Source organism: Trypanosoma melophagium (genome assembly GCF_022059095.1).
Source record: "Trypanosoma melophagium isolate St. Kilda chromosome Unknown ctg28segment0, whole genome shotgun sequence".
Classification (NCBI taxonomy): domain Eukaryota; phylum Euglenozoa; class Kinetoplastea; order Trypanosomatida; family Trypanosomatidae; genus Trypanosoma; species Trypanosoma melophagium.
The window spans coordinates 135,001-149,962 of NW_027125159.1; the positions used below are offsets into that span (position 1 = coordinate 135,001).

General features: G+C 37.5%; 7 protein-coding genes across 7 annotated transcripts in view; all 7 read right to left on the minus strand.

Annotated features, from left to right (window-relative positions):
- LSM04_005538 (uncharacterized protein) overlaps positions 1-4,598 on the minus strand; it is a gene marked incomplete at both ends in the record, with an annotated part of 5,718 nt that extends 1,120 nt beyond the window's left edge. The window contains 2 exons of the mRNA XM_067330516.1: positions 1-1,529; positions 1,659-4,598. The exon at positions 1-1,529 is cut by the window's left edge and continues 1,120 nt beyond it. Coding sequence (XP_067190324.1) covers positions 1-1,529; positions 1,659-4,598 — 4,469 coding nt within the window. The remainder of the gene's footprint in view (positions 1,530-1,658) is intronic.
- Positions 4,599-5,459: 861 nt separating this feature from the next.
- LSM04_002926 (uncharacterized protein) lies at positions 5,460-5,786 on the minus strand (the record flags this gene model as incomplete). The annotated part of the gene is made up of 1 exon (XM_067330527.1): positions 5,460-5,786. The coding sequence occupies one exon, from the start codon at positions 5,784-5,786 to the stop codon at positions 5,460-5,462; it is 327 nt and encodes a 108-aa protein (XP_067190295.1).
- An 870-nt stretch (positions 5,787-6,656) lies between these two features.
- On the minus strand, positions 6,657-7,395 carry LSM04_004675 (uncharacterized protein; the record flags this gene model as incomplete). Its single annotated transcript, XM_067330538.1, has 2 exons — positions 6,657-7,088; positions 7,297-7,395. 2 exons carry the CDS (start codon positions 7,393-7,395, stop codon positions 6,657-6,659), a joined length of 531 nt encoding a protein of 176 aa, XP_067190313.1.
- Positions 7,396-7,483: 88 nt separating this feature from the next.
- LSM04_007390 (uncharacterized protein) lies at positions 7,484-7,937 on the minus strand (the record flags this gene model as incomplete). Its single annotated transcript, XM_067330549.1, has 2 exons — positions 7,484-7,641; positions 7,772-7,937. The coding sequence occupies 2 exons, from the start codon at positions 7,935-7,937 to the stop codon at positions 7,484-7,486; spliced, it is 324 nt and encodes a 107-aa protein (XP_067190336.1).
- A 491-nt stretch (positions 7,938-8,428) lies between these two features.
- On the minus strand, positions 8,429-9,709 carry LSM04_002397 (uncharacterized protein; the record flags this gene model as incomplete). The annotated part of the gene is made up of 1 exon (XM_067330560.1): positions 8,429-9,709. The coding sequence occupies one exon, from the start codon at positions 9,707-9,709 to the stop codon at positions 8,429-8,431; it is 1,281 nt and encodes a 426-aa protein (XP_067190293.1).
- Positions 9,710-10,883: 1,174 nt separating this feature from the next.
- On the minus strand, positions 10,884-11,861 carry LSM04_003075 (uncharacterized protein; the record flags this gene model as incomplete). The annotated part of the gene is made up of 1 exon (XM_067330571.1): positions 10,884-11,861. One exon carries the CDS (start codon positions 11,859-11,861, stop codon positions 10,884-10,886), a length of 978 nt encoding a protein of 325 aa, XP_067190298.1.
- Positions 11,862-12,860: 999 nt separating this feature from the next.
- LSM04_000579 (uncharacterized protein) lies at positions 12,861-14,912 on the minus strand (the record flags this gene model as incomplete). The annotated part of the gene is made up of 1 exon (XM_067330582.1): positions 12,861-14,912. One exon carries the CDS (start codon positions 14,910-14,912, stop codon positions 12,861-12,863), a length of 2,052 nt encoding a protein of 683 aa, XP_067190273.1.
- Between the last annotated feature and the right edge of the window lie 50 nt (positions 14,913-14,962).

The following is a 14,962-nucleotide window of genomic DNA, read 5'->3' on the forward strand; positions in this document are numbered from 1 at the left end:
CTATTGGAGTTTTCACACAAGACATCTTCGTAAACATCCGGAAACGTCACACCAACTCCACGTGGACGTGATTCCTGCAGTGAAGCCGGTGAAACTCGAGTACTGGATGACTGTCGTTGTTGTTGTTGTTGTGTTAATAACATGGATGAACTAACAGGGACTTGGCGTACGGTTCGAGATACTGTAAGAGATGTGGTAGGATGATGTGGATGCATCCCAACAGCACTACCAGTATTATTATTATTATTATTATTATTATTATTATTATTATTATTTCCACCACTACCACTCCCCAACACAGGAACACTAGTCGTCGTATTACCAGATAACGTATTTGATAAAATACGATGACATTCTCCCTTCTTTACTATACTTACTGTAGTAGTTGTAGTTACTGCTGCTGATATTGGCGGTGATGTTGATCGTCTAATGGAGGCTTGTGTGGAGGGCGAACGATAAACTCCTTTTTTGTGTAAAGTCTCACGGGCGTAAATAGGTTGACTACAGGAGAGCGATCGCTCCGCCACAAGACTTGAGGGAATCGCACCAGTAATACAATGAATATGTGTAGTAGTAGTAGTAGTAGTAGTAGTAGTATTAGTAAGATTAGCAACTGCAGTATTAGCATTATTATTATTATGTACATCCAATTCATCACTTCTCTTATGATCATTCGAAACAGTCTTATTATCACCAGAAGAAAATAATGCTACTAATACAGGTAACATTTCATTTCCTCCTCCTCCTGTTGTCATTGTTATTGGTAATGGTATTGCAGTCGTTGATGTAGCCGGTAGTACTGGTGATAAAGAGGATGGTGTTGTTGTTGTGTCTGCTGATGCATTCATCGTAGATATTGTAGATGTTGCTGGTAGACCATTGATTCCACTTGTAGCACTATTCTGTCGCATTAAAGTAGCCCCATTTCCATTCTTATTATTATTATTATTATTATTATTATTATTATTATTATTATTATTATTATGCGTATTAGTATTAGTATTCGTTCCAATACGTGATTTCTTACCAAGAAGATGTCGTCGTCTTCTACATTGCGAATCCTCTTCCCTCTGATCACATTCCTCCTCCTTCTTATTCTTCTTCTGTAAAGCCGCCAGCCGCTTCCTCTTACTGCCTAATAGCAATATATCACAAAGCGTATCTTTCATCGTGGTTTCATTCCCACCAGTAGATCCAGTAGTATTAGTATTGGTATTAGTAGTAGTAGTTGTGGTGGTGGTGGTGGTTGAACTAGAATGATGGGTAGGATGATGGAGTGTGAGATTGCGTACCCACGCGGCGAGATTTGCACGTTGTGGTTGTGGCATTGTTGTGGATCGCGGTGTACGTTTTAACAGTAAACGCGGTGTTGATGTGGTTGGGGTTCGTACACGCGGCTTACGACGTCCATGTGTATGTTCTTCTCTACTACTATTACTATTACTATTACTGTTACTAGTAGTAGTACTATGATTACTAGTAACTTCATCATCATCATCATCGTCATTCGTAAATGCATTCGCATCTTTCTGTCCTTTTTCACGCTTGTAATGCTTGTGGATATTATTATTATTATTATTATTATTATTATTATTATTATTATTATTATTATTATTATTATTATTATTATTATTACCTTTCCTCCTCAGAGGAGGTACATAGGATGATAAGGAGAGACTTTCCTCATTATTTCGGTGTTCATCCTCCACCAATTCCTTTTCATCCTCCTTATTAAGATGATGATGACTTTTCACCACAGGACTCTCCCCAGTGGCTTCTGTGTTAGATAATACCAAGGCACTTAATGGCGCCATACCGTTTTCACGCTTCTCTCCCTTCACCACAAGACTCGATCGCGTAAAAGATACGGATGAAGTAACACTATGACTTTTACTGCTACTCTCATTATTCTCTACATTCTCTATCTTATCCGTAGACTGTTGTTGTTGTTTTTCTTCTTGTTCCACTTCTTCTTTCCGTTCCTCTTCTTCTTGTTGTTCCTGATGTTCTGTGTTCTTCTCACTATTGCCATCCTTATGACTGGTACCTAAACTATCAATACTCTCAACTTCACGCAAACTCCTCAACTCCCTTTCTTGTACCCCAACATGATTTAAATCACTCACCGCCATACGATGTTGATGTCGACTTCGACGTTGTCGTCGCATTACTACTACATCATTGCTATTACTTGGACTCTTATAATGATTCTTGTCGTTGCTGTTAAACAGATCCCCATCATCCTCCGCATTCCCCAGTGTGGCAAACTTCATATCTGGTATATTATTAGGCAATTCACCCTCTGATGTTTCCTCCATTTGTTGTTGTTGTTGGTGCTGTGCCCGCTCCTCTAATGCCTCATGATTGCAAACTCGAATTTCTTCTAATTCCTGCAATCGTGATGAGACATCCCAAGAGAGATCAACTGCCCGCTTTTGCCGTCGTAGTGCGGCTCGAGAACTGTGCCTGCGTGAACTCCTCCATCGTAATGGAGATGGAACAAACAAACGTTGGCGTTGATGTGGATAATATGCGGCAACTCCAATATCATCATCATCATCATCATCATTATAATTATCGTTATTGTAATATTCCTCATAATCATCATCCGCGGCGTGAAATAAATCATCCCGTGGTGATAAGGATCGTTGTGGTAATGAAAGCGATGAACCGCTAGAAGCTGTAAATGATTTGGTTGTTTGTGCAGTGTTTCTACGTGGCACAGGTGGTGGTCGTCGCATAATATGAACAGGCGGTACCACACGCGCATCCGTAGAACTAGGAAGAAGCGTAGATGTAACAGGATCCACGCTTGTCGTATTATTATTATTATTATTATTATTATTATTATTATTATTATTATTATTATTATTAGTCTCCTTAGTAGGCATGAGGGTTGAACTTGGGTTCGCGTTACTTTCCAATGAAGAAGGAACACCCATCATTCCTTTTTTTCTTCTTATTTCTTCTTCTACCACTACTATTTCTTCAGTTATTCCTCTTACGACTTCGGGCGATGTAACGACATCCATAACCGTCTGTTCAACCTCCCACTCGAGTTGCAGTGGTGAACTGGGTATGAAATCACAACCATTGGATTCAACACTGGAGGACTTTACCACGACAACATCACTCGTCGTGCTATCATTACGCGTTTGTGATAAAGTACGTTGCTCTTGTTCTTGTTGTTGTTGTTGTTGTTGAAACCGATTTTGGTATTGTTGCTGTATAGCGGGTGGAGAACCAGATCGGGAGAACCCGGAGTTTCGAGCAAAACTAATCTCAAACATTCCAGAACTACTCCATGTATGTCCCGACATGGATGCATCTACGCCATATCGAACCGGCGATGAGGCAGAAGATGAGGAACGGGGCAGCTGCAGCATCAATCCATTTGCGGAAACCCCAGTAAGCGATAATTGCCGTGGCGATATATTCGGATTCGGTGTTGGGGTTTCTAATGAATTGCCGGCCTCACGCCGTTGTAGATAGACAGATTGTGGACTTTCAAACCACGCCGAGAGTGGACGTGAGAGGGGCGAGACCGACACACTCGTCAAACTCTCGCCCCGCAGAACAGAGGCGGTGGAGGGGACGACAATACTCGCCGTTCCCATTGGAGATGCCACTGGGGAACTGGAAAGATATGGAGAGAAGGGAGCATCTACTGTTGTACTACTCACAATTGTTTGCAGCATAACAACGTCACTGGGATCTGTGGAGGCCTCATTACTTCGTGCATGTAGAGCTTCAACTCCTTCTTCGAATTGTTTTTCATGTTCTTGTTGTTGTTGTTGTTGTTTCTGTAGTTTTTCCAGTACCTTCTGCTCTTCCTCCTCTGTCATTTCATGCGCACAGACAGGCACGATAGATGTTTGCCGGCATAATGTGATGGAGTGGGCCTGTGGTGAGGAACAGGCGATGGAAATGGTATCGGCGAGTGATGTAACATTCCTTTCCGCGTCTCTTTGTATTTTAGAGGCGGTTTGGGGTAATTTCCACGATAAACAGATACTAGAACCTTCTGGCGATGGTGATAGTGATAATCGCCGCTTATCATATCGTTCTCCTCTGTCTAGTGAGGATGAGAGAGAATTGCTTTGCGTAAAGAGATCCATCTCACGAAAGGACTCCTCTTGGCGATCCAGTAATTGTCCCATGCGATCACGAATAGAACGAAGTGCCGATAATGAGACTCGGCCTTGTTGTTTATTGGAACGATGAACTGCACGATCTTTGCGAGATTCATTATCGTGACGTTGAGGGTTTGAAGTGGGTATATCCGTTGCTAAAACCGTAGGAAGATGAATTCCTGGTGAGGAAGGAGATTGCAATGATGATTGGAATGAAAGTGCGGGAGAGAGAAGAGGCATATTATCCTCTAACATACTGTCGCCTAGTGAAAATTGTATTAATTCCTCTGCTGCAAAAGCGCTAATATTCTTTCGATCTTCTCCGATACGTTGATCCCCATTGTTTTTCTTTCCTTGTTCCTTTTCACAGAGGACATCACTACTTGTGGTGGTTTTCTCAACGCCTCGTGACTGCTTCGCTAAGCTCAGTAAAGAGCATGGTGTATCAATCTCTTCTCTGCTCATTCACTTTGACACTCTCCGCAAATTTTGCAGAGAGAACTGTTTGCAACTAAAGATACGGATTAATAATAAATAAATAAATGTACGAACTCCAGAGGTTGATGGATATCTTTCTGGGCGGTATTGTTTCTTCAGTCCGCTCCTTTCCTGCCTTTTATTCTTGCGGTTATGTTTGCTTTCCTGTTGTTGTTGTTGGTTTCTTGGTTTTGGTCCTACTCAGTCTTTTCTTCTTTTTTTTTCCTTTTAATTCTTTTTCCCTTCCTGCCCTGTAAATGTACAAAAATAAACAAGTAGATCACTTTTTTATTCAGAAATTTTCTTTTTTTTTTTTACTTTAGCTCCTTTTTCTTTTTCTTTTTCCTTTGTATACTTGTATGTGAGAAACTACTCTTTGTTAGCCTCTTTGATGTTGTTGTTTTTTGTTTTCCTTTTTTTTTACGCCACACAAGTAGCTTATGCATAATATGATAATTTTTATTATCATCATATTCACAATAATGACAAGAAAGAGAGAAAAGAAGAAAAAAAACAAAGAAAAAAGAAAATGAAATTATGTAAAACACAGCAAAAGAATACATAATAACAAATAATAATAATAATAATAATAATAATAATAATAATAATAATAATAATAATAATAATAATAATAATAATAATAATAAACAAAACACAAATTCATATATATGGCAACCTATCTCAACACAAAAAGAGAGATTTAAACAGAGAGCAATGTAATGCATAGACTCCATGACAGCACCTCCTAACCACTCTCTCTCTCACAGCCACACACATCCACAATCATACAAACAAACACGTACCATGCATTCCCAACTCTCTCTCTCACCCTTATTCCCACTCACTCGCTCACTCTGTGGTGATGGTTCGCCTGTCCAACTCCATCAACTGCCGCTGCAGCCGCTTATTCCGCCTGTAGAGTGGAAACAACTGCCCCCTCGCCGAGCTGCGGCTCCCTGGCCGACTCACTCGGCCCTGCTCGGCGGGGTAGTGCTGGCCGCCCACACAAAATGTGTAGTGCAGCGGGCGGTAGAGGGCGGCGGTGTAGGCGGCGTCCAGCTGCAGGGCGGCGGCGGCCTCGTCGGTGCTGAAGCGGCCGCGGCGGTCAAACACCCCGACGGTCCGGCCCATTCGACTGCTGACAGGCGATCGACAGAGACGGGCAGGGAAGTACATGCAATCCACAATACACTATAATAATAATAATAATAATAATAATAATAATAATAATAATAATAATAATAATAATAATAATAATAATAATAATAATAATAATAATAATAATAATATTGTGTGTGGTGGGGTATTGGGCTTTTTTTTTTTTCGACTATGCGTAGGACTACTACTTGTAATAGTTGGGGGTTGTAATAGTATTAGTATCAGTAGTAGTAATAACAGTGGTGGATGGGTAATTAATATGTGTAAGATATACAGAGAGATAAAGATAGAGAGAAGAGACAAAGGGGATGGTGTGGGGTGGTGTGTGTCCTGTGCTGATGGCTTCTCTCGATTTCTCTTTATTCCTGTTCTTCCTCTTTCTTTTTCTTTTTCCTTATTATTATTATTATTGTTGTATATTGCGAAAAAATAGTCGCAAAGAAATAATAAAAAGAGAAGAGAATAATATATATGAGCAATAGGTGGTGACATTAGTAGTAATAACTCTGGGCATGGAAGAAAGATACATAATACAGAAGGAAACACAGTCTGTAATAAACAGCAATCTCATCAGATGAAAAAGAGGGAGAGCAATCGCCAAAATACACTGTGCAAGTCACTGTGTAAGACAAAGAGAGAAAGATGTAGTGGGGAATTTTTTTTTAGTTTCGTTCCTTCCACACCCAATATTACATAATAATAATAATAATAATAATAATAATAATAATAATAATAATAATAATAATAATAATAATAATAATAATAATAATAATAATAATAATAATAATAATAATACAGAGATATAGATTACCATATATATATATATATATGATAAAAGAAAAAAAGGGAGTTTATTAATAGAGTACAGTGGGGGAAAACAGTAATGATTTACTTAAAAAGAAAAAGTATGGGACCCGATATTTGTTTCGAATTTAATACTGGAGTATTATTCTGATGCATATGCAGCTCCCATAGATCATCTCCATCCTCATCACAAGAATCCGAATCGTCATCATTATAGTAATTAAAATACAACTCGCTCTTTTCATTATTGTCCCCATCACCCATAATAACATCATTACGATTGTTACTATCACCATCGTTATTCTGATTATAGTATTTATCAGGCTTTCTCATGTCTCTGTTATAACTACTATCCGCAGCACTATTTTTCCCATTTCTCCCATTTTTAGGTATACCAACAGGCCACCACCAGTCATGATGTAAAGAGGGAAAAGGGTCAATATCCGCAGTATTATCACTAGTAATCGTACTAGTTATTACAGCATCTCGACTGAAAAGAATATCACGACAAAGTCTCTTTAGAAACGTTTCGGGTGAAAAGTGGCACGACACCGCCGCATATAAATCCCTGTTATTTAGTTTTATTATTATTATTATTATTATTATTATTATTATTATTATTATTATTATTATTATTATTATTATTATTATTATTATTACCTTCAATCGTCATGGATGTCCTATTCCCATTCTCTCCATAATGATAGTACCAAACGGTATATACCCATAGTGTAAATCGCAGAATAAGAATAGGTGGAATACCGCGACGAATTGCCTCATTCCAATCATCCTCTATTGGCACAATTGTACGATACCCTTCCATACTCTTTCCTATGGATGTAGATGCATTTCTCTCTTTCTTCTTATTTGGATCCGCAAGAAGAGTATCCATTTCTTTTTTCCAGATTTCACTATCTATAGATGATGATGACAATGGCAATGCCGTCCATCATTTGTGCAGCCCGTGAAGGATCATAATACATATGTAAACGTAATAACTCCTCTTTTGCCTCTTTTACAGTCATTTCTAGTAAATTCGCCTCCTTCTCATTATCTTCTTGTTCTTCTTCTGTTTCTTTACTCGGCCACCACCAAAGCGATAAGATAAAAGTGAGAAATAACTTCCCTAGATTCGGCAGCAACACCGTTGCCAATAGAAGTAGAATAAGAAGAGGTCATCTCTCCTTTATTAAATATACTCGACAGATGCAATGTTGAAAACGGTTTCTTTGTGGTTTCTTGTAAATCTCTTAGAGATCTATTACCCATATTGAAATATATATCACTAGAAGTAGAAGCAGATCCCAAACCTAAATGGGAAGACTTTTGCAAAGTATTATGCCATGATGAAATCCCACATTTCATCTCCGTTACTGTGGAATCGTCAAAAGAATTATTACTGTCATTATCCGAAAGTGATACAACAACACTTGTTTTCACATATGCCTTTATCGGTACTTTTTAGGTAATAAATCAGAACCCTTAGAAGAATGAAAAATATCAATGCCATTCTCTTTTACTTCTACATCCGTAAAACCCGATTTAAAAGAAGCTATCTAGAAGAACAAAAAGAAAAAGAGAATCAGATATATATAGATATATATTGCAAAGAAGATTACCAAGGAAAATAAAAAGAGATCGCATGGCTTTGCAATAACAGTATTATTTTTCTAAAAAGAAAAATTCCAATGACAATGAACCCAATAATAAAATGGAGTAGGGGAACTTGTCTGTTGTTTTTCTTGTCTTTTTTCTTCGTTTTACTGGTATGGTATGGTATTGATATTCTTGTACATTGCAAAATAAAACTGATTGTAGTGTTTGTGCTTACTACTCTTCTTTCTTTCTATCCTTTTTCACGCACGTTTCGGTTTCTTTTTCTTTGCATCCGTATCTGTGATAACTCTCTCATCTAGCGCCTCCTGTAATCGTATGTGTTCCCCACCGGTACCACGCCAGAGAACATCATATCCCGTAATAGGCGGCATAGGCATATTAAATATACCTGTAGCAGCTGGTGGAAGTAACACCGCCCGCTGCGGCCTTTCATCTAATAATAATGACGCTGCCTGCAAAGAGAAATGTGTGCTGGAGGCGTTTTCACCATTTTGTTTTGGTTGAACCGTATCGGTATTATTATTATTATTATTATTGTTATTATGGCTTGTGCCTTCCCCTCCTGCTGTGGTATTATTAGTGGATTGAAGCATAGAAGTAAGGTATTGACTAAATGCCTTTCGCCATGGTGCGGCACTTTTATCAAATGGCATAATTCCATTCTTGTACGCCACTATTTGGGCACAATCTGCAGGTGTGGCCACAACACCGCCGCCGCTTGTACTGCCACTTTGTGGTTGTGGTGTGGAAGATCTATTACTAACGGATTGCGTTCCACTTTGTGTGTTTTGTGTAATAATAGGGGCGTTGGCAATTAATTGTGCCCGACGAAGTGCGGCAAATTGTTGTTCTTTTAGTCCTACTTCACTGCCATGTCCCTGTTTTCGTCCCGTTGTGGGAGTCATCTTTCCCGCCATCGTATTAGCATTAGTATTAGTATTAGCATTGTGTGTGGGTGAAGTCGTAGTCCCACATCCATTACTATTATTACTATTATTATTATTATGCCGTTCATTCATATGTCGACATCCCAGCAAAACAAAACAATTCTGCAATGGCATCGGCGGCCCAAACGAACACGTCGATGTACTTCCCAACATGGATGGAATCCCCGCCGCTGCCGCCGCTGCTGTGGCCGTGGATGATGGAATCGTATTAGTGATATTTGTAAATAGCGCATCGGCATAACTCTCCAGTGGTCGAGTGGCGAGTCCAACAAGTGGAAAGACGCCCGTAAACGGCGGTCCCTTCACGACTGTGGGATTACAACACTCCTGCGAGATGTCCTGCTGCGTTGGCGACTGGCCGCCGCCTCTGGTGCTCACACTTGCGGACCCGCGCGAGATGGGCGGGCGGAAGTATTCAAACACAAACGGCAGTGGGAGGAGCTCGAGGCGGGTGTACGGGGAATTGTGCGGGAGGAGCATTTGAAGCATCCGACTGAGTAATGAGCCGGTGGTGCAGTCGGCGTTAAACATAGTGGCCTCGTTATTGCCGTGATAGACCGTAAAGTAGGACATGACTAAATAATAATAATAATAATAATAATAATAATAATAATAATAATAATAATAATAATAATAATAATAATAATAATAATAATAATAATAATAATAATAATAATATATTAATAGTGTCCCTTGATTGTTTGTTTCTTTTTTATGGTAATGGCCTTATGGTGAAAGGAGACTCTTTGATTTGTGTGTGTGTGTGTGTTTTGTTTTGTTTTTCTTTCTTTTGTGGGTTACACACGAACCTTTGTAACACTATTTTATTATATATATAACAAAACAAATAAGAAATAACAGTCGTATAAACAGAAGAAGTATTTATTCATATTTTTAGGGGGGAGTTCATTACAGTGAGTTTAATTAGCAAGAATATACTTACATCACTATTCTTCACAAGGCAGTAGTAATAGTAATAGTAATATATTTGGCAGTGATCTCGTAGTAGTAGACCACTAAAGTTCGAGAAGAATAAGAAGAAAAGAGAAATAAATTATATGATATATATTTATATACAGTAAATATAAATATAAATAATATATACATAGAAATATATATATATATATACTGGAAGAATATAAAGACGACGACGACGCAAAAAAAAGGAAAAAAAACAGAAGATAAAAAAAGGGAAATGATGTAAATCGAAAATAGAAACATAAAGAAATTCTCTAAAATACAAAAAGGAAGAAAAAAGAAACAGAATAAAACAATATATTCACTCTGCCCATTATCAACGTTAACAAGCTCCGCAGTAGTCGTTATGCCAAACAAACAAACAGAGAAAAAGAAAAAAGAAATAGACTAATATAATACAAATTAAAAAAATTCTTACACCTCCCATTACCATACACTCTTAAACACGCACAGATAGAGTCATCCTTTTTGTTTTTGTCTTAACATTATTATTATTATTATTATTATTATTATTATTATTATTATTATTATTATTATTATTATTATTATTATTATTATTATTATTATTATTATTATTATTATTATTATTATATGGCTTCTTTTTCTTTTTACCTTTTCCCTCTGCCTCTTCTCGTTCTCTCACTCTTTTTTGTATTTTCCTTTTTTTCCTTGTAAAGGATACCAATATATATATATATATTTTTATTTATTTATTTATTTATTTATTTATTTATTTATTTATATTTCTTTTTCCCCCTCTCTCCCTCTCTCAATACAATTCATAGACGATAACCTCCAGTACAATTCCCAGTGAACTCACAAGTGCATTCAATGAAAAGAGCGATTTAAGAAAAGGCACGGCAAGCATCGTAACAAAAATACTCCCAAACACCACAGCCGCAAACACCACCCCAAACGAAGTTGTTAACAGATCCATCAGAAATCCAATTAAATCCCCTCGCACCAGTGAAGTGTGTTCCTGCAGTAATTTATAACTAATCACACAATACCCCACCATCCCAAGTGAGAGAAGAATGGTGAGGTTTTCCACGATAATACCACGCCAGCCATTCTTAATAAGAAACGCCAGCCACTGTCCAGTGCAAAAAGGCACCACCACATAAAGCCGTTCTCCAATAGAGTGGGCGGGGTAATAGCGATCCTCGTCCATGTCTTTTAATTTGCATAAGAGTCCACCAATGGCGCCATGTGACATGGCGACAATAATCCATAAGAGGTGAAAATCTTTCGGTTGTGATGTTAATATTGATGTTGATATCCTTCCTTTTATGGGCATAGTGGATGTGGGAACTGACATTCCTGTTAATAATAACGATGAAGAGGATGGTAATACTTCTTGAAATGCATTATTACTATTATTACTATTATTATTATTATTATTATTATTATTATTATTATTACTATTACTATTATTAGCAACAATTGCCATGGTCCAAATAGAGTCACTGAATACCCCCAACAACCACGATCCAATTAACAAGTAATCCCCACACTGTTTATACACCGCCGTATAATACGTTAGCGCAATAACAAAGAAATTCAAGGAGAGTACGTGGAGAATAGAAGTAGTCGTATTAAGGCCAGGTGTACTAACGGCAACGTAGAGTGAGGCTATAGTGTGTGGAACCCACAGTAAAAGAGCCGCAACACGTAGTGTGATGTATAACTTCCGTGCATCTGTAGAGACGTAATCGCGACGGCGTGTGTAATTTTCACTTCCGTGCATTTTTTGTTTTTTTACACGTTTCTCTTGTGGTTGTTGTTTTTTGTTTTTGTTATTTAATTCTCTTTTAATTTTCTTATTCTTTTTTGTTTCTCTCTCTATATATATATATATATATATATATATATATATATGCGTAATATCAAGTGTATTTAAATAAAAAGGAAGAGAGGATAATTGTTTAATAAGGAGAAGGAGTGCATGTTTTTCTGTACACTATATATACCCAAAAACATAAAAATATAAAGCAATAATCAAGCAATAAAAATAATAATAATAATAATAGTAATAGCAATCGACTAAGATAAGTAGTATATGGTATTACACGCACAAAAGTATAGAAATGTATAGAAAAGTATAAAGATATGTATATACATATCTGTATATAGTGATTGTTATAACGTATACAAAGACGATGGGAAAAACAAAAGAAGAAGTAATCCGAGAAGCTGCAGTCAGAAGAATTGATCATTAGAAAGATAGATCAAACAAGAACAACAATAATACATAGATAGATAGAGAAAACTACTCTACAGAGTTTACGTTGTACTAATTGTGATTTGTAAATGATCTTCTTGAATTCTTTCGTTCTTTTTCTGTTGGAATGTACCTTCACAAGAGTCATCAAATCTTCACAGCAAGACTTTCCCTTACCTCCCCTTTTTTCCTTCTTTGTACCATCGCCATAATGATAATATTAACAAAAAAAAAAAAAATAATAATAATAATAATAATAATAATAATAATAACAGCAAACATTATTAATACTACTAACGTTATTCAAAATAATAACACCAATACAAACGAAAAAAAAAAAACTATAAGAGGTCTTCCTCTTACATTATAGCAACTTTCCTCCTTATTTTCATTCCAATCAATGAGGATCCAATTAACCCCCCTTTTATATCTATCTACCCATCCATCCATTCTTCCCTATTGAAGTATAAAGAAAAGTCACCCATCTATTTAATATAATTAAATCAGACTATTTTTCTTTTTTCATTATGAAAACCGCTGCTCAGCCCGCACCGCCCCTGCTTCTCCAATCTTATGCAAAACCCAACTAAAACAAAGCGGACCAAACATCATGGAGAAAATAATACTCCCAGCATACGCCTGTGCAAGTGGTAAAATAGCCTCCGCTGCTGCAGTTGATCTCATTAATGTTGTGGTGGTTTCTGTTGGGCCAAACATCTGCACAGCCCGCCGTACAAGCATCAGGGCAACGGCTAATTGCGTTACAAAACACAATCCAATAAACAAGCGAACTCTTTGATTTGCCATAGGTGATCCCAGAAGAACAACAACAGGTGGAGTTGCTATTTCTCCTCCTCCTATTATTGCGTTTGTTGTTGTTGTTGTTGGAAGAGGTACTGAATATATGGGACTACCAGTAGTATTATTAATATTACTAGTAGTATTAGCAATGGTATTATTATTAGGATTAGGATTAGCGGTTGTGGGTGAAGAGACAAAGGCGTTGTGTGATGGTCGTCTGCTGGCATTAATACTTATCAATTTGGAACTGTTCCCACTATTGGGATTATTCGTATTATTATTATTATTATTATTATTATTATTATTATTATTATTATTATTATTATTATTATTAGTAGTAGTAGTAGTAGTAGTAGTAGTTGTTGTTGTTGTTGTTGTTGTAGTTGTAGTATTATCATCATTTCGCTTGCAGCTCTCGAGATCTCCAACAGCAGTCATACCACAGTACGCACCCAACAAGAGAAGTAACACTCGTCCAATAAACAGAAGAATAGCGGCTAATAATAATCCCAATGGTGAGAAGGAAGGAAATGTTGATTCACTTGTTGTCATTGTATTTGTATTATTTGTTATGGTTTGTGGTATATTTGTATGTAAATGTGTATTTGTATTTGTTGTTTTGAGTGTCACTCGTAATCCCATAAATGTAAATAGAATCACATTATAATATGTACGAAACTCTTGTGTGGCGGCCTCTAATTGTTTAAACGGTATCTCGGCGTGAATAAGTGATCCTGCCATAATAGCCGCCAGTAATACTTCACTCGATGTGAACCAACTCCACGCCGCAAGTAATAAACAGAGCAAACACAGTAATGATCCTCTAAGTACAATAGAGAGTCCTCTGCCAGTATTAACATTAATAGTATTAGTAGTATTTATAGTAGAAGTAGTATTGATACTATTTATATTCGTCCCAGTTCCACTCACTGTTGTTGTATTTGTATTTATATTTTTATTGGTATTTGTATTCCCTCGTGGTGGATAATTATGGGATTCATGCCATAATAATGGTGAATATCGCAATACACGAGCCGCAGCCACCAAAAACATTGAAGCAATCGTTGTTGTAAAAAGTGTTTCCGCCAATTCCTGCAATCCCCGCCAAATTGACCCAGTCGCATGTAAGAGAGAAGCACATAATACAAATAGCAATAACGCCAATACATCCTGCACGGCGGCTACAGAAAGTACAAAGAGTGAGTAGACGCCAGTGGCTTGTGTACTGCGAATTGTTGCCAGACACGCCACGGAGGAACGTTCGACTGCAATACTCGCAAATAATGCGGCGTAACTCCACAAAGGCATCATGGACGTATTCAAATTATTATTATTATTATTATTATTATTATTATTATGGTTTGGGGTATTCATGTAGAAGAGAAGGACATACACCCCCCGCCCCAACACCGTCATTCCCACAAACACAATCGGAATAAAACAAAAAAGAAACTTTCCCAATGCGGCCCGTAATGGGGCGAGTGTGCGTGGAGTGAGATGGGCCCCCATTTCTAATCCCACGGCTGGTAACACTAATGATAACACCGGTGTGGAGAGAGAAAGTACACATGTCTTTATTTCTATAGGGGCCATGGAGGATAATACGGCCCCGGTGAGTGTGCCAGTGAGAAGCATCCATAACACAGGCGGTAGTGGTGGAATAAAACGACGAGAGGCCGCTAAGAGAGCAGAGACGGCAGCCGCACAGAAATACGCCAAACATAACGTTAAACTGCATATAAGTATACTACACAGAATAGTGGTAATGGGATACATGGTGTGGTTTTGTCTTTTATAGGACTATACATGCATATACATATATATAT